Here is a 24,944-nt window from a genome sequence, read left to right as displayed (position 1 = left end):
CGCCAGTCATCGTACCTATTAATTTAATGAGGATTAGAGATTATACCCAGTCCAAATTACATAACAACTAGCTTCCTGACACTAATACTCAACAAGACAGTACACAGGTACTCACAGACCACTGTGCACCCACAATACACAATTACTAATGATACACACACACACTACTCAAACACTCAGGTACTCACACTACACAGGTACTATGACCCCTGTTATAACCTCCTGTTTTCAACTCTAGGTTTTAACTCACCACTTTGACCAGTTCCACTTAGAGTTCTCACAAACTCAAGATGAGCAGGCTCAAATGAGTTCAACCCAAGCTTATATAGACCTCAAGCACCTGTGCCCAATTAAACCCTCCCCTTAATTAGTAGGCTGAAGGAAGGAAAGGAAGAAAACAAAACAAAAAAACACTATTTAAAAAGTGACAGAAAAGGGTATAAAAGCTACAAGAAAAAGCCCCAAAAGAACCTAAAAATGCAACCCAGCAGTCACCAGCAGGCAAAAAGCAAAACTTATTCACACTCCACTCAAGGCTCCACTGTTCAGCTTGCAACCAGCAGTTAGAAGTGCTTCTAGAGGCAGGAGAAAAAAAAAAAAACCCTAGTTAGACTTACCGGTAACGGTATTTCTACGAGTCTTTCAGGACAGCACCTGGAGAGAGAGCGCAGCTCCACCCACTTTCCCAGGAAACACTGCAGATCACTTTAAAGACCGGACACTTCCACCATGGCCTCAGTTGTTAATAGAGTACCTCCAGCCATGCTGAAATTAAATAAGCAGAACATAACAATAACACCACATTTTTCAAATACAACCTAGGGTGGGTCATTGGCGCTGTCCTGAAAGACTCGTAGAAATACCGTTACCGGTAAGTCTAACTAGGGTTTTCTCCCTTCGTCTTTCAGGACAGCACCTGGAGATAAGAGAGTACTTACTCTAGGGTGGGACCACTGCCTGCAGAACCTTTCTGCCAAACGCTTGGTCTGAAGCTGAAAGCAGGTCCAACCTGTAGTGGCGGGTGAAGGTGGAGAAGCTTGTCCATGTAGCCGCTTTACAGATTCGATTCGGAGAGGCCCCTGCTCTTTTCGCCCAGGATGTTGCTACTGCCCGAGTGGAATGGGCGACAAGCCCTGCGGGGGGGGGGGGGCTCTACTCCGGATGCACTATAGGCTTCCCTAATAGCCATTCGTAGCCACCTAGCTATAGTATTTTTGGACGCACTATAGCCCTTCCTAAACTCACTTGTGATCTCTAGATAGTGTAATAGGCACCTTCTTACATCTAGGCTATGAAAAGATTTCTCCTTAGCGTTTGAAGGTGAAGGACAAAAAGGTAGGTAGAACTATTTCCTGCGTCCTAAGGAAGGCTGTTGAGACTTTTGGTAGGAAACCCGTGTCAGTTTTAAGAACCACCCGGTCCGGGAATATGTAACAGAAAGGCTCCACTATTGATAAGGCTTGTAATTTGCTTACTCTTCTAGCAGATGTAATAGCCACTAAAAGGACTAACTTAAGCGACCACAACCTGATAGTCGCTTCTACTGGGGGTTCAAAAGGTTCCTTGGTCAATGCCTGTAGAACCAAAGACAGGCCCCATTTAGGGAAAAACTTAAATGGTACAGGCCTAGCTCTGGCCAATGCCTTAAAAAAAATCTAATAAGCGGTTCTTGAGATAACCGTCTCTCAAGGAAAACCGATAAAGCAGCCACCTGTGTCTTCAGGGTACTGGCTGCCAACCCTAGTTCCATGCCCTCATGGAGAAATTCAAGAACCGAAAGTATCTCCTGGGGAGGGAATTCCTTTGATAGGCACCATTTCTTTAAAATTTGCTCCTCAGTAACCACCCGGTTAAGTTGAGCTGCCCGATGTTCGGATGCTGAAGAGGTCCCTGGGTTAGGAGATCCCTTCGAAGCGGAAGAACCCAGTGGGGTCCCACCGCCATCCTCTGTATGGTAGGAAACCATGTCCTTTTGGGCCAAAAGGGGGCCACTAAAATCAGACTTGTGGATTCCCCCTGCAATTTCTTTAGAACCAAAGGGATCATTTGAAAAGGGGGGGGGAAGCGTAGCACAGGCGGAAATCCCACGGGTGTGCTAGGGCATCCAGTCCCCTTGCCTGATCTTGCCTGTTTAAAGAGAAGAAGGCCCTCACTTTGGTGTTGCTCCGTGACGCAAATAGATCTGAGGCAGACCCCATCTCACTGTCAGATCCTGAAAAACTTCGGGGTTCAGACTCCATTCTGACTCCCGAACTCTTTCCCTGCTCAGAAAATCCGCTACAACATTCAGGTCCCCTTTGAGGTGTACTGCTGATATGGACCTCAGGTTGCCTTCTGCCCATGACAGAATCTGGCTGGCCAAGGATAGCAGCACCCTGCTCCTTGTGCCCCCCTGCCTTGTTATATAGGATACAGCTGTGGCGTTGTTGGATAAGATCTGGATATGGAGACCTTGAACCACTTCCTTGAAGGCCCATAGTCCGAGCAGGATGGCCCTGAGTTCCCTCCAATTGGAGGATCTCCTGGACTCCCTGACTGTCCAGCTCCCCTGGGCCATCTGCCCTTCCAGGTGGGCACCCCACCCCCAGGTGAGTATATATCAAGCCTTAAATTCACCTTTTGGGTGAATTTAAACGGTAGTGGCAGCCCCTTTCTTTCACCACTAGGGTTTTATTTTACTTCAAATTTTTCTTCATTTTCTGTAGTTTGGGTTGTTCACCTCTAGGTGTAGTTTTATTAATAATCTAGGGTCCATAGCGCACCTTTACCCCTTCTTCCTTTTTTCACCCCACCCCCAGGAGCTTGCGTCTGTAGTCAGCCTCCGGTCTACCAGAAAACACCAAAGTAGACCCCTGTCTAGATTTGAGTGATTCCTCCATCACCAGAGCTTTCTCTGGACCCGAGGGGGCATCCTGAATTGTTTCTCCAGGGACTCCCCGTAGGATCAATTCGTCAATATTGCCTGTTGGAGCTCCCTTGCATGCAGGCATGCCCACTGTACTGCAGGGATGGATGCTGTGAGGAGGCCCAAAACAGACATGGCTGCCCTGACATAAATAGACAGGTTTGTCTGGGTCCTCTTCACAGCACTCTGGACTTTTTCTATTTTCTCTACTGGGAGAAAAATCTTTTCCTGTCTGGAGTCGATGGTGTACCCCAGGAACTTTATCGACTGGGATGCAATCATGCTTGATTTTTCCCTGTTTATCAGCCATCCGAGACCCTCTAAGTGTCTTACTGTCCTCCCCAGGTCCCTCTCCAATAGATGTTTTGTATTGGCAAAAATTAAAAGGTCGTCCAAGTATGGAACGATTGATATACCTTCTACCCTGAGGGGGGCCAGGGCTTCTGCTACGATCTTTGTAAATATCCTCGGAGATGAGGATAGACCGAACGAGAGAGCTCTGAACTGGAGATGTATCACCGAGCCTCCCATCCTGAGCGCAAACCTCAGATATTTCTGTGAAGCTATGGCCATGGGCACATGGAGATATGCATCTCTTAAGTCTATGGATGCCATAAAACAGTTTGGCATCAGAAGACTCTTCACCGAGAAGATTGTATCCATCCTGAATCTTTTGTATCTGATCGATTTGTTTAAAATCTTCAGATTCAGAATCAATCTGAATTTGCCCGATGGTTTCCTTACAAGGAAAATGTGTGAGTAACAGCCCAGCCCTATCTCCTCGGGGGGGAACGTACATGATCACCTTTTGCTGCATCAGTTCCCGCAGAATAGAGATCATGGCTACTGATTTTTCTGGGTCCTGAGGAGCCTGGGTTACATAAAACCGCGTGGGAGGGGGGGGGGGGGATGAGCGAATTCCAGCCTGTAACCCTCTTCTATTGTTTTGAGGATGAACAGACTGTTTGTCACTGACTTCCACTGCGGAAAAAAGGCCTGTAACCTTGCTCCCACAGCTGGAAGACCGTCACTGGCTTTTTGGGTTCGGGGTAGGGGGGGGGCGGAATAACACTCCCGACTTGCCCCTTCCCCTCTGAGGCTTCCAGGGCCTCCTATATCCTGTCTCTTTGGTCTCTGAGGTTTTTTGAAAAGCACGAAAATTTTTAGTGCTCTGGGGAATCACCTTCTTTTTAACAGGAAAACCCTTCTTCTTGTCAGCCGTTCTGTCCAGAATGGCTTCAAGGTCGGGGCCGAACACCAAATCTCCCTCGAACGGAAGACTGCATAATTTGGCTTTTGAGGCAGTATCCCCTGTCCATGTCTTCACCTATAAGGCCCTACGGGCTGAGATTATCAGGGCTGAGGACCTGGCTGAGATCTTAATTGACTCCGCCGAGGCATCCGCCATATACCCCACTGCTTTTAAGAGAACAGGCAAGGTATCGAGCAGGTCCTTTCTAGGTGTTCCTGCCTCAATATGGTCCTTTAACTGTTCTAGCCAGTGCTTACAATTTCTGGCTACTACAGTTGAAGCCATTGCTGGCTTGAGGTTTGCCAATGTTGAGTCCCAGGCCTTCCTTAGGAGGAAATCAGCTCTTTTGTCCATGGGATCCTTGAGGATACCCATGTCCTCAAACGCAAGATCCGTATTCCTTGAGACCTGAGAAAAGGCCGTGTCGAGCTTAGGTTTCTTGTTCCACATCTGCAAGCTATCCTCCTCCAGGGAAACCTGCGTTTGAGGGACCTGGAAAAGAAAGGAGCCCTCTCAGGGTCTCTCCATTCCTTTTTAACAGTTTCGGATAGAAACGTATGCACCGGGAAAACTCTGCGTTTCACCTCGCCCAAACCCTGAAACATTTTGTCATGTAGTGACAGTTGGGCCTTATCCTCTGTGATATTTAGAGTAGTGTGGATATTTTTAAGCAGGTCATCCACCTCCTCTAAGGATAATTTATACCAGGATGAAGAAGCAGAAGCCTCCTTTACTTCCTCTGCCCCCTCCCCTGAAACAGAGGACGTACCATGTTCCTCCTCCTCCGAGTCACTGCCCCCCTGGATGCAGATGCTGGAGAGTGAGAACGGGGCGCCGAGCCACTACCTGCAGCTGGGCGTCTGTCTAAATAAGACCGGAAAGATTCAAAAGGTATCTGACAATTCTTTCCTGAAAGAACTTAGTAGTTCTCCCTGCTGAGATGCAGGGGTATTGGAAGCTGCTTCTTCTTTGACCAAGTCGCTTATGCAGGACCTGCATAACACCTTAGTCCAAGAATCTCTTAGTACGTTTTTACATGATGGGCACCTCCTCTTGCTGGGAGGGGAGACATGTTTGGTCTTTTCTTTCGCTTTCTGAAATATACCAAGGAAAAAACCCCAAACCTGAGTTACAATATACAAAAATAGAAAAAAGAAGATATGCTGCCAAATAGAACAGATTAACAAATTTTCACATTCTATTTGCTCTTCAGCCAGTGAATCCCCCCCCAGACTCACTAAACAACTATTGAAAGCATTATTCCTAAATAACATCATAGGAAAACAATGCTGCAGGCTTCCCAATGCAAGGAAGGGAGAAAACAATCAAGGCTCAAACAGTAATGACAGAGACCACTGCCCCTGCTTACCTGAGCCTGGCTGACAATTGTGGCTCCTGCTCCTGCCACCGCCGATTGATCCTCCTCCATCGTTCAGCAAGGATCAATGGCATTGGGGAGCTTTTATCTGTTTAAATTCCGCGCCAATCCCGGAAGTGATGTCAGCCGAGGAGACCGCCCCTTCTCCCTGCGTTCTAGCGGCTGGAACCGGAAGCCGCGTCACACCGTCGGAAGTCCCGCCCCCGGCCGGAATGACGCACTCGTCATCCGGACCCGGAAGGCGTGAGCCTGAACGAACAGCGCAAGATATGAATCTCGGCCGCGTCCCAGACCCAGCCGCTGGTCTAGAAGAGGGTGGAACCTCCACGGCCTGACCACCCTGGGTATGAAGGAGAGCGGACACCGGAGCGACCCCCGCACGTGAAGGGAGGAAGCTGAGCCAGGTCTGTCCAAACAGCAAACAACGGTATGCCTCCAACTCTCTCCACCTGGAGAGAGCGCAGCACCCCTTAGTTCCCTGCAGCGCTTCCACCATGGCCAGAGGAAACACTACAACTGAGGACATGGTGGAAGTGTCCAGTCTTTAAAGTGATCTGCAGTGTTTCCTGGGAAAGTGGGTGGAGCTGTGCTCTCTCTCCAGGTGCTGTCCTGAAAGACAAAGGGTGAAAAACGTCAAACGCCTGTAGAATCAACGTTTAAAGGCCAGTGTGCATGGAGCCTAACACTTGTGCGGTCTGAAAGTCCTCCGATTTTGATACCACTTCAGCCCCTGAAGATTTGGCTGCTCAATGACTAGGAATTTTTTTGCGATACAGCACTGAGTTGCTTTAACTGACAATTACGTGGTCGTGCAACGCTGTACCTAAACTACTTATGTCCCTTTTTTCCCCCACAAATAGAGCTTTTGGTGGTATTTGATCACCTCTGCAGTTTTAATTTTTTGTAATAAACAAAAAAGAGCAACAGTTTTGAAAAAAAAAAATCTTTATCTTTTACTTTTTGCTATAATAAATATCCCAAATAAAAAAAATTAAAAATTATTCTTCTCAGTTTAGGCCGATTCTTCTACCGCAATAAGCATATATTGATTGGTTTGCACAAAAGTTATAGCGTATACAAAAAAAAAAAAGCCATATTTTGCCCTTAAACTAGTAATGGCGACAAACAACACATTTTTTTATTAGGACTGCGATATTGCAACGGACAAAAATCGGACACTTGACACATTTTTGGGACCAGTGACATGTATACTCAGTACTATAAAAATTAACCGATTACTGTATAAATGGCATGCAAGGGGTTAACACTAGGGGGGCAATCAAGGGGTTAACACTAGGGGGGCAATCAAGGGGTTAACTGTTCCCTAGGTGTGTTCTAACTGTAGGGGGATTTTTTTCTTCGCAGAGAAAACGGAGCTGGAATTTGCACCGCACATGTGTGAACCCAGTCTTAGAGTTTGAACACTGCCAATTGGCATTCTAAGTCCTTGGATGTCTTTTTATATCCCTTTCCTTTTATACAGTTCAACTACCTTTTCCCGCAGATCCTTCGACAATTCTTTAACTTTCCCCATGACTCTGAATCCAGAAATGTCAGTGCAGCACTGGATGAAAGATGCAAGGGTCTGTCAGGAGTTCAGAAACTCACTGACTATACTATATTATTATTACTCCAAAGACATGCAGGTAGGTTAATTAGCCCTAGTATATGAATGGGGACCTTGGATTGTGGGCTCCTTGAGGGTAGGGACCAATGTGAGTGTGCAAATATATATACACACACACACATACACACAAATATATACACATACATATTAAATACAAGCAAACAGATCACAAGGACAGTTGCCTTTAACAGCCATTCAAACCCCTATGTGTCAACGTGTGCACGTTTAAAAAAAAAAAAAAAAAAAAATGTAAATACAGTTGATTGATAATAAATGGCTTCAGCCAAACACTAACCGTGAGTGAAAGAAACGTTTATTTTTATTCATATTCTCTGAAAAATGGGCAAGAAATCACGAATTCTGCCAGGGTATGTAAACTTATAAGCACAAGTGTGTGTAAAATAATTATATATTTTTTTTATTAATATTAGCCAGGCCTCAAGTTTTTTGCCAGTTGCCCCACCCAATTCCGCCCCTAAACACGCCCACATAAATTATCTCATGAAATAACATTTATTCGTATAACTTAATTCTGCATAAAACATTTAACAACTTTATCTGTGCCCACCCATGCAGCCTGGGCCAGGGAGGAGAGGAATAGGACAGCCGTCTGGATGATCAGAGTGCAGGGAACTCAGCAATAAGAGTTTTCATTTGAATTGCTGTGTTCCCGCCTCTTAACGTCATATACAGCAATCAACGGGGAACACAACATCTGAAATGAAAGCTCTTATCGTTGTGTTCTCTGAGCTGCGCTCTGATCATCCGGGCGGCTCTCAAATTGCGAGTGGAATTTTTAAGGGCTGTGCATGTGTGTATTTTTTTTATTTTTTATTACACACACACATTTATTTTGTCAGACAGAAGTATATATCTGTCCCAACCTCAATATTTTTGTGTTGGTTTTGAAATATAATTTCAATTTTTCAAGTACAATTCAAATACAGGGGAACTTCTAGCTGAACTACAAAGAAACAAAGTGGGTGACCGCTAAACTCTAAATATGGATTTATTTTTGCACACTTTAATCCAGCTTGGACCAATACAAGTATACATATTTCATTACTTGTCTGATCCGGCTGGAAGCGGAACTACTATAGTGATCCTTGCAGTCTTCCAGCTTCCATGATGGGCGATTACCTTGCCGCAAAGTAACCAATGGGGTTCACTTGCTTGTCGTGGGTGTGATTCAGAGCACACTTTGCATTTATTTTATTTTTTTCGGTCAATGCAAAGCATTCTCTGGTTGGACTAGGTGAAGATTGTAACATTACTGCCCCGTCTCTCCACTCTGTCTAAACAGAGAACTCTTTGCAACCATTAAGGATTCAAGGCGTTTTCTGAATGATGCCACAAGATAGAGAGGACTGCTGTAATAACAGCCTCTACAGTGATGACATGCTTCCACAGGGATCATCCAGGTATGGCATATGCATATTTACAATAGTCCAAGCTGGACCAAGGCAACTATGCAAAAATAAATACATGTAATTCAGCTTTAAAAATTTTATATTTACATACTTTCACATAATTATTTGAAGTATGAGAGTGTTCCATCTGGAAAAGAAGTGGAGCTGTAATAGCAGCTTGTTTTTTTCAGTTATTTGACAACCCTATCATGGGCTGCTGGAAGGAGATCCACTACTTTAGGAAAAGAAACCCTTTAGCTTAATTTTTCTGGTATGGAAGATAAAAACTGACCTTTTTTTGGTAGAGCGCATACAAAACCAAAATTCCAATTCAAAACAGTCCTGGTGCTATTACTCAGTTCAACAATTCAAAGCAGTTTTTATTAAAATTATTATAAATCTGCTAAAATCTAGAATAGAGGCGGTCTTTTTTTTACTACATTGCCCAGAATCCTGTCCGTTACAACTGTCAGGTGTATTTTTAAAGCCCCACACATGACAATCAACGCATGTAGACCAATGAAACAAATGTGATAAAGATATGACCTGAGTCAATGATCACCCTCCTCTTCTTCTTAGTTTGCTGCTTTTTCCTTGCATCATCATCACTGGCTGGACTCTTCAACTAAAAAAAAAATAATAAAAAATAAATAAGTAAATAAAACCACAGAGGTCATAAAATAACCTCACATTGCATTGTGTACGATACCCTTATAACAGCTTAAACCATTGTGCTTGGCTGCTATATAATTTCTAGTTGGCTCGGTTGGGCTTTCTTATGGGCTTCTGCAGACACCATGCTATTTATTCATATTATTCATAAAATCCCACATACTAGAAGATATGCTTGCTCCTACCTGAAGAAGGGAGTAAGCATTATAGCACGAAACTGTTGTGTGGAAGGATATGTAACTTTTTTGATATGTAAATATTTTTTCAATAAACTACAAGTGCAGCAGTCCCTGAATTAGTTTTTATATATGGCATTTGAGAGGGCCCGATTGCATGCACTGTAAGAGCACCGCAGTGCCATTTGCCTCGCCTGTGAAAACATACCATAAGATGGAACATTTGCAATTTGTGCATATATAGCCAAAACCTTTTTTCGTTTTGGAAAGCATGTTCATGCCAGGTAATTTTTTTAAGTTTTTGTGTACCATTGGGCAAATTTCCCTTCACTTCCTGGAAGTTAGAGGAAATCTCACAAAGTGATGGGAATCACCCTCTTAGACAATTTCCCTTCAGCTTTTGTTCTATGGACAACTACATTTTTGGATTACCCCTCTCTATAAACCTTCCATTACCGTAGGTAAAGAAAGTATACCCACTGTGTACTAATATATAAAGCAGGGGTCTCCAAACTGCAACTTGTGGGCCGAATGTGGCCCTTCGTTTGCTTTTAACTGGCCCTTGGGATACTATTCCTTGCACTGCACCAAAGACAGGGCACTACTTCTCCAACTGACCACCAACAATGGGGTACTATTACTTTCACTGCCACCAGAGATGGGGAACTATTCCTCCCACTGACACCAATGATGCAATTTACTCCCAGTGACCACCAAGCCTATGCCATTTACTCCCACTGATGCCAAAGCATTTTCTATTCCCACTGGCCACAGTCCGGCTCCCCTAAAGTTTGAAGGGCAGTTAACTGGCCCTTAGTTTGAAAAGTTTGGCGACCACGAATACAAAAGTAACACTTACCTTATCTTTAGACCTTTTGTGTTCTGTGACTTCAGACACTTTAGATCTCGCATTTTTATCGATTTTCTCATTAGATCTCTCTTTATCAATTTTTTCATTAGAGGTTTTCTTGGCAACTGGGCTTACTCCAAAAAATTTTCTAATATCCTTTAAGAGAAACAAGATACAGCTATTAAATGAGAAGAACATCTAGGGCTCCAATCTACTAGGCAGCCTATAAAATGTATAAACTTACTGCAAACACAGCCACTTTAAAGTGTTTTGTAAGCACTGGTCATGTATTGCTGTGCATTTCACAAACATTTTCTGTAGAGATGCACCAATACCAGTTTTTTTAAGTCAGAGTACGAATAAGGATACTTTTCCTCAAGTACTCGCCAATACCAATTACAGCTAATTATTTTGCCCTTGGATCCATTTAGACCAGGTTCACATATGTGCGGTCCGGTTCTGACAGAGGAATTTCATCCCCCTTCGATGCAATATTTGCAAGCGGTTCAGGAGAAATTCAGGTGTGAACCATATTGTCAAAAGTATTGGACACCTGCATTTACACGCACATGAACTGTTATGGCATCCCAGTCTTAGTCCGTAGGGTTCAATATCGAGTAGGCCCACCTTTTGCAGCTATAACAGCTTCAACTCTTCTGGGAAGGCTGTCCCACAAGGTTTAGGTGTCTATGGGAATGTTTGACCATTCTTCCAGAAGCGCATTTGTGAGGTCAGCCACTGAGGTTGGACAAGAAGGCCTGGCTCACAGTCTCGGCTCCAATTCAATGGACTTAGTCCCCTAATAACAGTGAAGGGACCTCTTTAGGCGTCAGCATACCAAGACATTTTGGACAATTTCATGCTCCCAACTTTGTGGGAACTTCCTGTTCCAACATGACTGCACACAGCAAGGTCCATAAAAAATAAAAATAAAAATAAAAATAAAAAAATCAACAGTTTGTGCGATAACTCAGGTCCTTCATATCATAGCCCCCCTTTTCTTATATCACAATTCCCTTCTTATGTCAGTATCCTCTGCCCCCTGTCACACCCCCCTCCCCCCCCCCCCAATTTCCTCTGCCCTCCATTACAACATCCCTTTCCCACAGCAGTGTTCTTTGTTAAGCCCTTCCCATCACAGCCCCCCATGGCTCCCCCCCCCCCCACAGCTCTGTCCCCTAATTTACATTGCAGCTCTGCCACCCCCCATTCCCATTATGCCCCTGCAGCTTTGCCCACCCCCTTATTTACATCACCGTCCCCTCACAGCTGTCTTCATAATTTTCATTGAAACCCTGGCCCTCCCATTCGCATTACAGCCCCTGCAACTTTGCCCCCCCCCCATAGATTATCTCCATCTCTCCCCCCAAATTTACACTGCAGCTCTGCCCCCTGTTCACATTACTGGATGGTGCTGGGCGTGGATGGGGATGCATTGTGGAGAGAGATGGATGGTGCTGGGCGTGGGTGGGGATGCATGGATGAGAGGGATGGATGGTGTTGGGCGTGGGTGGGGATGCATGGATAGATGGTGTTGGGCATGGGTGGGGATGCATTGTGGAGAATGACTGAGTTGTGAAAATGGATGAGAGCGTTACATTGTGGAGAGCTTCTTCACAATGTAACTCATATCCACCCAGAGTCATCCTCATCCATTTTCACAATGCAACTCAATGCCAGCTTGTCAGCCTCAGCCAGGTGTCCCATCGAAGGAGACTAAACAAGATCCAAATATGCAGACAGCACAGCCGCACACATTACATTTTTGTGAGTTACCCTCCATGCTGCTTTCTGGTATCTAGGTGCATGCAGATAGACACTGATAAGGCTGACCCCCCCCCCCCCCCGTTGCAGCCAAGCAAACCTAGCAGCCAGCCTCAGCAGGGAAGGAAGAGGAGCTAGCTAGTGCTGGCCACGATCACCTGCTAGGGGGTTACTAGACAGACAGACGGTGGAAGCTCGGGCTTGTTTAACCACTTTCAGACTGGACCATTTTTGCTGGCTTAAGACCAGACCACTTTTTGCGATTCGGCACTGTGCCGCTTTAACTGACAATTGCACAGTCGTGCAACGTGGCTCCCAAACAAAATTGATGTCCTCTTTTTCCCACAAATAGAGCTTTCTTTTGGTGGTATTTGATCACCCCTGCGGTTTTTATTTTTTGGGCTATAAACAAAAATAGAGCGACAATTTTGAAAAAAAAAACGCATTATTTTTTACTTTGTTAAGCAATAAGCAAAAAAGTTATAGTGTTTACAAAATAGGGGATAGTTTTGAGGCATTTTTATTATTTTAATTTTTTTATTTTTTACTAGTAATGGCAGCGATCAGCGATTTTTATTGTGACTGCGACATTATGGCGGACACATCAGCCATTTTTGGGACCATTGTCATTTATACAGCAATCACTGCTATACAAATGCAGTGATTCCTGTGTAAATGACACTGGCAGTGAAGGGGTTAACCAGGGGGTGGCAGTGTAGGGGTTAAGTGTTCCTAGGGGCATGTTACTAACTGTGGGGGGCTGGGCTTTCATTTAGTGAACACTGATCTCTGCTCCAATCACATGGAACAGAGATCAGCATCGCAATGGCAGGGCGGTATTTAAAAATGGATGTACCTGTATGCCAATATGCCTGCCCGTGCCATTTTGCCGACATACATCGGCGTGCGCCAGTCGGGAACTAGTTAATGACATGCTAATGATGCTTTCTTCCTCTTATACCAGGGAGGGGGGGGGGGGGGGTTGCGGGTGAAACTTTCTCCTTCTCTTCTACTCTAGAGACCAGCCGCCACGCAGGCCATCGGTGGCGCGGGTGAAGAATTAATTTCACATGCTGTAGGGGGGCCACGCAGGCCATCGGGGCTCGGGTCCCTTACCTCAATACTGCTACTGCCTGTACACCCCTGATGGCAGCCCTGCGGGCTGAGGATAACATAGCAGCCGCAAATCTGCATAATTTGAACAACTGCCGAATTCTTTAAAAAGTCCAAATATCGGCCGACCTCTACTCCTCACTCTCCTACCTTACTTGGGCACGGAGCAGAGAGCGAGAGTAAATACAGCTCTGGATGGAGGGCAGCACTACAGAAGGTTTTTCACCTTAATGCATAGAATGCATTAACGTGAAAAACCATGAGGTTTTAAAACCCCTTTAAGTTGGCCTGTGTCAACCTTTTTACCTAGAGCATGCATCCCTAAATGTCCAAGACAAAGCTACGCCACTTTGCAGTTGCGAAATGCATTGAGGAGCCACCAGCGCCGCTGAGGGACCCCAGAAGAGGAGGACTGGGGCCACTCTGCAAAACAAACTGCACAGTGGAAGGTAAGTATGACGTTTATTATTGAAAAAGAAAAATAACAAAACAAGGGTTTACAACCCCTTTAAGAAGAAGTGTGAGATTTTTTTCCCCTATCATACTTACCTAGGCAAGTGCAGCAGGGGAGGGAGTGGGAGCGGCCGGCTCAGGCTCTCAGTGGCTCGCCAAGAGGCTGAGACAGGTGCAGGTCAAAGCATGTGGGCGAATCCTGACCATGTGGTCACAATCTTGCCTGGTCCTGGACCAGCTCTGTGACTTCAGCCCGCTGTCTGCTGAAAACAGGTCACAGAAGTGTAGAACGAACCGCAGAAGTACAGCCAAAGCTCGTTTCCTTTAACCCTTTCACTGCCAGGTCTATATGGCAGCACAGGGAGAGGTGCAGGTAAAGTTGGGGCTCAGTAAACATGCGTTTACAAGCCCCCTCCCTGTAGTACAGTGGATGCAGGCATTGATCACTACTGATCGCTCCTATGTGCACAGACAGCTGAGCATAGTAAACAGAGTTTACTAGGTGTCAGTTTATGAATAAATGAGGAGTCTCTATACAAATTCCTTAGTCATTCATGCAAAGTGCTACAGAGAAGGACTTTCTTCAGTCCCTTTCTCGGTCTCAAAAAAAAAGATATTTGGGTCTGTTTAGACCTCTGAAAGTTCACCATAGACAGACCCCCCCCCCAAAAATAAAATTGACCACACACATAAGACCCCTTTCACATGGCTGTCAAGCCGATCCTCCTGCTCAGTGGGGGGGGGGGGGGATATATCTGCTATCCCCACTGAGAGCAGGTGCATAACAGGACTGCGTCCTCTCCGCCGATGCAGAGCGGACACTGACACAGGCGCGTGTTTTCTATGGGATGATTGGATGGAAACAGACTGCCTGTCTTTTTCCATTCAATACATTAGATGGATGGGGATGCAAGCAGGTGTAAAACGGACAAATGTCCATTTACATTAACCCATAATAATGGGTGGTCCGATTGGGCCTGCTTGAAAAACAGAGGCAGACCTGATCAGTTTGCTTGTGTAAAAGGGGCCTAAGGCCTCGTTCTCACATGGCATAAACAGCGCTCCAGATTGGGAACCGCAGCTATGCCTGTGCAGCCAAAAATAGCAAAATAGAGATATGATGAACATTTGCGCAATTATTGTGGGCTCAAAAAAATAAAAATTAAAAAAATCAATCAGTAGCACTTTTTTTTATTCTACAGGTCATGTGCTTTTAGAAAACGTCAAATTCTGAAAGCTGTAAGTGAAAAACAGAAAGCTCCGTTTTTTTTTCTTCTTTTGAGCAAATTGATTTAATTTATAGTTTTGTGTACTTTCAGTTTTCACCATTTCACAAAAAGGTGCAATTTAAAGTGGAACTCCAGCCATTTTTCATCTTTCCATCTGTTAAATCCTCTGCACTTGTTGTTTCAACTTTGGATAGTAAAACTTTTTTTTTTCTGCCAGTAATTTTAATTTAAGTAAACTTCCTGTTTCTTGTCTGGAAAAAAGCCTAGGCTTATGACATCATGCACAGCTCTCTCACTCTTATGAGAGATTGCAAAGAAAGGAGGGGGGAGAGTCATAAAAGGCCAATGAGAGCTGCAGAGCTGGAGGTGTGCGTCTGCGTAAATCCAGGAAGTGAACAGGCTACAGCTGCCCACAGTTAAAATGGATACAGCCAGATTCAGTGGAGGGAGATTTCTGCAGCGTATTAGGCAAGTACAGATTCACAGTATATATAAAATAGAATGTAAAAGTGGTTGGAGGGAAGCTTCAGAATGGCAAAGACGTTTTTATTACGAATTATGTGAGCAGACTGCATTTCCTCTTTAAAATGCACAAATATTTGTTTTTTATATTTAGTAGGAATTCAATATGAAAATATTGCTTTGATAAACATTTGCACAAATATCGCTGTGCCTTAAAAATCAGTAGCATCTTTTTATTCTACTGGTCATGTGCTTCAGAAAATATATGGTTTGGGGAAGTCTTTTACAAACTTCGGTAGCTGTAAGTGAAAAAGTCAAACCTCCAGATTTTTAGAGACATTTTTGCGTACGTCCGATTTTCTCTATTTCTCAAAAAGACACAATTTAAAATTTACAAATATTTGTTATTTATTAACTCAAAACAGGTTTAGCTTTTATATTTAAAAGGAACTTGGCAGGAATTTTGTAAAATTTGCTGTGTTTGTATCTACTAATAATGATTGTAAAGCACTGAATAATAATAATAATTAAATAATAATTTTAGTGCATTTTAGCACCTTCCATTTATTATACTAGCCCTTTGCTTTCAGAAACTGTATATCTGGGGGGGGGGGATCTTTTAAAAACACTGAAAAGTGAAAAATTAAGACCTCCAGATTTTTTGAGAAATTTGGTTAGTTGTTTTGTGTACGTTCAGCTTTTACCATTTTGAACAAAGGTGCAATTTAAAGTGGGGTTCCACTGCCTAAATCTTTTTTTTTTTGGTTACAATGAATAGCATTAATTCCTTTAAAAGTTATTTCTCACTTGCTGTAGTTTTAAAAAGTCATTCAGATGTCAATTTTCTCTCTAAAAAACAAATTCGATTTCCTCTTGTGGGCAGTTGTCATCTTGCCTGTGGGCATGTGAAGACCACAGGCATTCTCTTCCAGGATACAGTGTTGCAGTGTACCAGGATGCACTGCGCGTTGTATCCCGATCTCGCGCATGCCCAGTAACTATAATTCAGAGCGCCGTCAACAGCTCAGGTTACCATCGCCAACAGGCGGAAGCGTCGTCGGAAGTCCCGCCCCATTGAGATGGCAACCAAGCCTGACGTCACTTCAGGTTTCTAAATCGCACGATAACTCGTGCCAGGCCGCCGCACAGACTCCTAGGAACAAGCAAAAAAGATCCCAGGAGACAGTGCAGAACAAAAGGAACTGACGAAATAGCCGCAGCAACCCCGCCCATATCCGCAATCCCCAGAACCAGGAAATAGGCAAAATGTGCAGGAAAAAAATAAAAAAAATAAAAATAAAAAAAAAAGGTACATTGAAAAAAAAATATATATATATATATATATATATATATATATATATATATATATAAAAAGGTCCCTTTTATATTTACGCCAGCTATATAATTATCGGGAGCCATTGTCTATAAATCGGGTGGAGCTCCACTTTAAAATGAACAAATATTTGTTATTAACTCAATACAGGTTAGGCCTCTTTCACATGGGACAGATCCGTGATGATCCGCCTGCTCAGCAAGGATCCCTCCATCGATCCCTGCTGAGCAGGAAGATGACATGCCCGTCTCTGCACACTGTGTGGGGACGGACCTGTCAGAGCGCCGCTCTCCCCTATGGGAGATCGGATGACGACAGACTGCAGATTCCGTCGTCACCCGATCTGATGACAGATTGAAAAGTAGGTTTTTCCTCCGTCACACTTTTTAGGATCGAAGCGGATGTCAGCAGACATGTCCCCGCTGACATCCGACGCTCCATAGAGATCACACCCCCAACTGCCAAAATGGCACTATTTGAGGGGGAGGGAAGAGCAGGTACCTGGTTTTGACAGGTTCATGCTCCCACTTCCACAGCGATCTATGAGCATTTATGGCCTTTACTCCTCCCCCCCCCCCCTTCTGGGACACACAGGTCCCAGAAGACAGCAGGACCAGTCAGAAGGCTTAACTTCCGGGACTCCCTTACTTACAATGCTGGCGCCTGCACCCTAAGCCAACTGACGAATCAGCTCGGGGGGGCCAAAATCGCAGGATCTCTGGACAGTTGAGCTGCTGGCTTTAATTCTGACCCCCTGGACTTGAGCTCCACTTTAAAATAGTCACCTATACGAGACTGTCCTTTCAGCAATGATGCATTAATGGCTATATATGAGCCTATACGATGAGAGGAGAGAGGGTACAGCAAACAGTGAAGAAGCAGCAAAGAATCTTAAAAGCTCAATGTATTCCACCCTTAATGAATCTGTAGTTAGATGAAATGTATAAACACTACTGCACTTTTCATCTGTAAGTAAAAGCTGCTTGGTTACACAGGAGCACATTTTTATTTACAAAGGTGTAACTGTATCATACACCAATATAAGAAACAGCATTACAGCTTAGACTACAAGTCAATGTGACATCTTTGCACACAAAATATGAAACATTAAGACCATTTACATGTTCAGGCTCTACAAACCAATTGCTCGGTTGTTTACACCAGACACTTGGACATTTGCATTAAAGTTTTGTGAAAGAAAAAAAAAAAAAAAAATCAAAACTGAAACCACAACATCCAATGTTTTTATTGTGTCAGGTGACACCCTGCAGCCAGTGACAGGCAGCTGAGGCACACTGTTGTCGACAGACAATTACCCAGCATTCCAAGTTCTTATGAAACACAAAATTATGCTCATCCCCAATTGAGGATCTGCTCTTCTAATACGAGAATTTTGAGAAACACCCAAATTCGTCTGATCTACTATATCAGTCGCATATAGTATTAGATATTATTTCCTTGTTAAGAAGCTTGGACTCCTGTTCATACTTTAAAGCTGACAGCTGTTTACAAGGAATAGTCTTCGTTCCTTTACAGCGTAACTTTTAAAAAGTAATATAAAACGTTGAAATAGTAGATTAGATTTTTTTCGGAGAGGGCTTTTTATTGCTGTCTGTGCCCCCCATTAGGAAGGATCGCCCTCTCTCTTTGGCCTGTCTGCCATCATCACTAAAGAAGATCCTGAATTCTAAGTTATCCCCAGAAAAGGAAGAGGAAAAATCTTCCAAAGGGTACACTAGTTCCGGTAACAACCGGGGACTCCCTCATTTTCGGGGATTGCATCTCACTTTGCGTTTTGGCTACGGGACAGAAAGGAAAGGGAAATCTCACCAATGACACATTTGGCAAAAATAAAGCCAGCGGGGTTATAACCCTCCCTTACTCAATCAAAAATAAAAAATAAATAAGTTTTGCTTATAGTTCTACAACTTTGTTGTACTTTAAATAAGCTGCAACAAAGTGTCTCCAACTGTTACCAAGTCATACCATTTGCCTTATGCCATCTTCTGTATAATTGACACATTTAGATGCTGCTTCTTATGCCTCCATCAGCTGGAAAGAGAACCTCCATCAGCTTGTGGTTTACATGCCACCTCAGCCCAACGTCTAGTGTTTGTCTGTGGTCTTTTTAATAACGATATTTTACACCCAAGTCCTCTGTTTACAGTGACGGATCCCTGCTGCCTCTCTTCCAACTTGCTCATAGGTCACCAATCTCCGCAACCAACTTTGTCAGCCCTGATTCTTACTGCCTCCTGTCACATTCAGCGCCACCACTAATTGCTGCTTTCTCTCATCACATCCTGCTCCACCACCACCAATCCCTGGTGCTACCTTTTACATCCACACTGATGGATGCTGCCTCCTCTCCCATCCTGCATCCCCACCGATGCCTCCTCTCCCATCCTGCATCCCCACCGATGCCTCCTCTCACATCCTGCATCCCCACCGATGCCTCCCCTCCCATCCTGCATCCCCACCGATGCCTGCTGTCACATCCTGCATCCTCACCGATTCCTGCTGCCTCCCCGCTGTCACATCCTGCACCACCTCCTCCGCTCCCCGCTGTCACATCCTGCACCACCTCCTCCGCTCCCCGCTGTCACATCCTGCACCACCTCCTCCGCTCCCCGCTGTCACATCCTGCACCACCTCCTCCGCTCCCCGCTGTCACATCCTGCACCACCTCCTCCGCTCCCCGCTGTCACATCCTGCACCACCCCCCCCCCCCCCCCCCCCGCTGTCACATCCTGCACCACCTCCGCCCCCCCCCCGCTGTCACATCCTGCACCACCTCCGCCCCCCCCCCGCTGTCACATCCTGCACCACCTCCGCCACTCCCCGCTGTCACATCCTGCACCACCTCCGCCCCCCCCCACCCCGCTGTCACATCCTGCACCACCTCCGCCGCTCCCCGCTGTCACATCCTGCACCACCTCCGCCGCTCCCCGCTGTCACATCCTGCACCACCTCCGCCGCTCCCCGCTGTCACATCCTGCACCACCTCCGCCGCTCCCCGCTGTCACATCCTGCACCACCATCGCCGCTCCCCGCTGTCACATCCTGCACCACCATCGCCGCTCCCCGCTGTCACATCCTGCACCACCACCGCCGCTCCCCGCTGTCACATCCTGCACCACCACCGCCGCTCCCCGCTGTCACATCCTGCACCACCACCGCCGCTCCCCGCTGTCACATCCTGCACCACCACCGCCGCTCCCCGCTGTCACATCCTGCACCACCACCGCCGCTCCCCGCTGTCACATCCTGCACCACCACCGCCGCTCCCCGCTGTCACATCCTGCACCACCACCGCCGCTCCCCGCTGTCACATCCTGCACCACCACCGCCGCTCCCCGCTGTCACATCCTGCACCACCACCGCCGCTCCCCGCTGTCACATCCTGCACCACCACCGCCGCTCCCCGCTGTCACATCCTGCACCACCACCGCCGCTCCCCGCTGTCACATCCTGCACCACCACCGCCGCTCCCCGCTGTCACATCCTGCACCACCACCGCCGCTCCCCGCTGTCACATCCTGCACCACCACCGCCGCTCCCCGCTGTCACATCCTGCACCACCACCGCCGCTCCCCGCTGTCACATCCTGCACCACCACCGCCGCTCCCCGCTGTCACATCCTGCACCACCGCCGCTCCCCGCTGTCACACCCTGCACCACCACCGCCGCTCCCCGCTATCACATCCTGCACCACCGCCGCTCCCCGCTGTCACATCCTGCACCACCGCCGCTCCCCGCTGTCACATCCTGCACCACCGCCGCTCCCCGCTGTCACATCCTGCACCACCTACGCTCCCCGCTGTTACATCCTGCACCACCACTGCTCCCTGCTGTCTCCTCCAACACCGTTGATCTCTACTGCATTCTCTCACATCCTGCACCACCTCCACTCCCCAGACTCTTTCTATGTCACCACTGACCCCCGCTGCCTCCAGCACTAATGATCCCTTCTAATGTTTCTCGTCACTGATATGTGCTTCCCTTTCTTGTACCCACTGTCTTTCTGCACCCGAATGGTGCTACTCATCTCTTGATCTGACCCATGATCTCCCAATAACAGCTCGGCTGAATATTTTTTTTTTTGTGTTAATTCGGTTGCTCATCCCACAGATGTACGTAGATCAGCATGGCCCTGCTGACAGTTGGCCATGCGTCAGATGACACTATCAGACCTGGGGTCAGCCCCCCACCTACAGGGATCCCATATTGGCAATTCCTGGGCGCTCAGTCATGCGACCCGATGAGATGACAGTTGAGATCAGAGGACTTCCTTAGGTGTTGGGTGCACTGATCACAGGCCAGTATGGAAATGATATGTATTATCACAGAACATCAGAAATGTCCAGGCCTGACATTTAGTGCAATAGAAATCAGAATTAAAGCTACATTCATTCCCACCCTCATAGATAAGCATTGCATCCATGGTTTATATTCTGCCTGACGGTGCAGAATAGCTGCAGACCAGCTCTTAGTACATACCATGGCAAGCCCTGCAGTCTCATCACACGTCCTCCCGTCCCGCCACCAAACCCCCGGCACCCCGCGATTGGCGCCAAGTCTTCCAGATCAGGCAGCAAGCCTACAGTATGAAACACAGCAAGCATGCATCCCTTCCTGCGTGCTCGCCCCCGTGCGCGAGCCTGCACCTCCTTTTCCAAACTGCGCATGTCCCTCCCCGTGAGCGTATAAGTTTCTGATGGTCACATGACCCCGGGCGTCCGACAGTAGTCAGGTGTCTGTACGGCGTTTCCCGCCGTCCTGTCATTGCCCGTCCAGTCAGCGCTCAGTATCTCCCTCGCATTTCTTGTCTGTTATTGTTTAAGCAAAGTAAAAGAAGCCACATTGTATATATACTGACATTCACACAGCTCCATGTTTACATCTGCAAGAATCCATTCCTGACCTATCACAATATACACAGACAGCATCGTCCCCCAATGAGCCCAGGCTGTGCTGTTGTCTTCAATGACAGGAGGAAGCATGGCCTCCCCTCAGGGATTAGGGATGAGCTCAGGCGTGTTCGCATGGACCACGTGCAGAGCCCGCCAGGAAGTCAACGCAGCGCTGCGCTAATCACAGGCAGTGAGATATTGCCCGATCTCTACAGCCGCACATCGGGGCAATGTCTCACTGCCTGTGATTAGCGCTGCGCTGACTTCCTGGCGGGCTCTGCAGGTGGTCCATGCGAACACGCCTGAGCTCATCCCTAATCCCTGAGGGGAGGCCATGCTTCCTCCTGTCGGATAAGGGTCTGCTATGGGCTTTGGGGGAACCCCCACGCCCTTTTTTTTCGGCATAGGGCTTTTCCTTTATGTCCATACTAGGTGACGGGGAAAGCGACGTGTTAATCTCGCCGATGGAGGCGGCGACATTCACTTCCTTCGCTAGTTCCATCTACCTGGAGCCATGTTCAAAATGAACGGACTTTACTCCGTGTGTGGGCAAGTCCGTTCATTTCAAAAGTCCAGCGGACTAGCCCACAGACGGGCAGACTCAGCAGTCCCGCGGACAATTTTGACTCAAAACTTCTTTCTAAGTCCGCCGGACTGTTGGGAAAAAAAAGTCCGCCGGAGCTCTGGTCCACTGAACCAAGTCCACCGGATAGTCCGATGTGTACGGGGCATTACACCCTAGAAAATAAAATGGCGGACGTTGCAATACTTTCTTTCACAGCGTATTTGTGCAGTGGTCTTACAAGCAAACTTTTTTTGGAAATAATACACTTTTTTTAATTAAAAAATAAGACAACACTAAATTTATCCCAATTGTTTTTGAGATTGTGAAAGATAATGTTACAACGTAAATTGATACCCAACATGTCACACTTCAAAATTGTGGTATGGCGACAAACTTTCACCCTTAAAAATCTCCATAGGTGACATTTAAAAAATTCTATAGGTTGCATGTTTTTAGTTACAGAGGAGTTCTAGGGCAAGATTTATTGCTCTCACTCTACCGATCACGGAGAAAAGTTGGGACTGTGACATCATAAGGGCGGGGTCACCATGTGACATCACCCAGTGACCCCACCCCTTGTCCCTATATAAGTCGCCGGACAACATATCCCCAGCATTATGGCCGGAGAGAGCGTCGTGTCAACATCGGAAGAAGGAAGAAGAAAAAGAGAAGAAGAAGCAGAAGGCGGCGGCGACATGAGACCGGGCCAATGTTAGTAAAAGAGCTGGAAGAAGAAAGCGGAGGCCCAGCAAGAAGAACCGAAGAGTGGGACAAGACCCCCAAAGTCGGAAGAAGACGGTGGCAAAGGAGAAATCCGGGCTCCTCCGCTAGTAAAAGAGCTAGCAAAAGGGCTAGCAAAAGAGCAGAAGATAGCGGAGGAGTCCGGCGAGAAGAACCCCGAAGACGGAAGAAGAGAAGACCACTTGACCTTTCTCCGTGTGTGGGCAATAGGGTTGCCACCTTTTCTTCAAGTCAAACCCGAACACTTTATCAGCGCACGGCAATTTTTTTTTTATAGTATAAACTATACATATATTTTCTATTAAAAACATTTCTAATCATATGACATTAATAACAAGAGTTTGCCTTTACATCAGAGTCTACAGTGTTCCCCTTTTACATCTGAACTTGCAGAGTTCCCTTTCACTGTAAGGGGAGACTCTGCAGACTCCGATGTAAGGGAGAAATGTGGGGACTCTAACATAAGGGATGCTCTGGAAACCCAGATTTAAGGGGGGAACACTGAGAACTCTGATGTACGGAGAGGACTTTGATGTAAGAGGGAACACTGTGCCCTTTGGTGTAAAGGGGAACTCTGATATAAGGGGTGCTCTGAGAACCCTGATTTACCTAAGTGTACTCTCTCAGAGGCAGGAGAGAGAAAGGGGGAGACTTCAGTCGCAGACAGGGATGGATGGTGAGCTCACTCACCCCTTGGCAGACAGCACCTCTCATCCAGACGTATCTGAGGCTGCTGGACTTCTAATTAAGAGAGTAAGAGGTACATATCAAGCCCTCTCTCCTCTCCTGTGTGTGTTTGGGGGGGGGGGGGGGTGCTGGCTTTAGGCAGTGTCAAAGAGGGTCTAACAGACACTCTCAGCTTAGATATCTGCAGCCAGTAACCTTGCTGGGAAGCCATGGTCCAGTCTGAATAATGTGTCCGGGTTTCAGGCAGTCTGAAACCTGGACGCATGGTTCCAAACCCGAACTGTGTCCGGGTGAATCCTGGACAGGTGGCAACCCTAGTGGGCAAGTCCGTTAATTTCAAAAGTCCGGCGGACTCCCGCCATAGTCCGGTCATGTGTGGGCAGGTCCACTCGTTCAGAAAGTCCGACGGACCTCGGCTGCAAAGTCCAGCAGATCGTCCGCCGGACTAAGTCCGATCGTGTGTACGCGCCATAAGAGAAACTAATTTTTTTTTGCACCAGGGAAGGGAAGTGGTTTGGGAAATGGATAAAAAATGAAAATGCACAATTAAAAGATACAATTGAAAAAGGGGAAATATATACACTACAGGAACTAAAACACAAAAAATAATTAATGGTGATAGATGAATGGCGGTACACACAGCTGAAACATTTTGTATCTATGTTGCCGCAACCAATCAGATCTGGAGATATTCTATTGCTGTTTGAGTGCTTTGTGCAGCAGCAACTATGAGGAATGCGATCTCCCGGATATAAAAAATATTAGTGGGAATTAAGGGGCCAGAGGTACCGTCGTTTATAGTGAAATGGCAAAGAGAGTTGGGCAAGCAAGAAGATTTACATTTGGAAAAGATATTTAAAATGGTACACGGCACGACAATAGACAGCAATACCATTGAAATTAATTATAAATGTATTTGATGCTGGTACATAACACCAAAAATAGCACACAAATACCAAAGTGAGACATGAAGGTTTTGCTGGCATGGATGCAATGCTGTGGGAACCATGGCCCACATATGGTGGATATGTCCTAAAATAAAAAAAATCTGGAGAGATGTATTGCAAGGGATAAAAGAGATTACTAATATAGAGGTACCGGAGGAACCATGGAGGTGTTTGTTTCATGGGGTAGAAATGTCAATAAAGCAACATAATAGGTACCCCATCTGATGAACGCAGCAAAAAGTTTAATCCCCTGACAGTAGCAAGAAGTGGAAAGTCCCACGATCAAAAGCTGATGTAAAAAAATAAATGATATTTACAATATGGAATATCTAAGATATATTGGAGATGAGGAAATGGAAGGATTTCAAAATAAGTGGAAAATGTGGACAGAATTTAAGCACACAAGATTTGTAGATTTGTAGAGATGATGGGAATGAACAAAGAGGATAGACAGGGAGGAACGGGAGA

At 46.1% G+C, this 24,944-nt stretch overlaps 1 protein-coding gene across 1 annotated transcript in view; it reads right to left on the bottom strand.

Moving 5' to 3' along the window:
- Window positions 1–21,288, bottom strand: part of RFC1 (replication factor C subunit 1) — a 131,441-nt gene extending 110,153 nt beyond the window's left edge. Inside the window, exons 1-3 of the mRNA XM_077477628.1 lie at window positions 21,124–21,288; window positions 10,279–10,425; window positions 9,118–9,196 (exon numbers count right to left, since the gene is read on the bottom strand). Coding sequence (XP_077333754.1) covers window positions 9,118–9,196; window positions 10,279–10,425; window positions 21,124–21,126 — 229 coding nt within the window. The 5' untranslated portion in view covers window positions 21,127–21,288. The remainder of the gene's footprint in view (window positions 1–9,117; window positions 9,197–10,278; window positions 10,426–21,123) is intronic.
- Between the last annotated feature and the right edge of the window lie 3,656 nt (window positions 21,289–24,944).

Source organism: Lithobates pipiens, unplaced genomic scaffold, assembly GCF_037356315.1.
Source record: "Lithobates pipiens isolate NorthernLeopardFrog02 unplaced genomic scaffold, aLitPip1_a1.2 Scaffold_13, whole genome shotgun sequence".
In the NCBI taxonomy this organism is placed as follows: Eukaryota; Metazoa; Chordata; class Amphibia; order Anura; family Ranidae; genus Lithobates; species Lithobates pipiens.
Note: the sequence above shows the minus strand (reverse complement) of the source record. Positions and strands in the feature narration are given on the sequence as shown.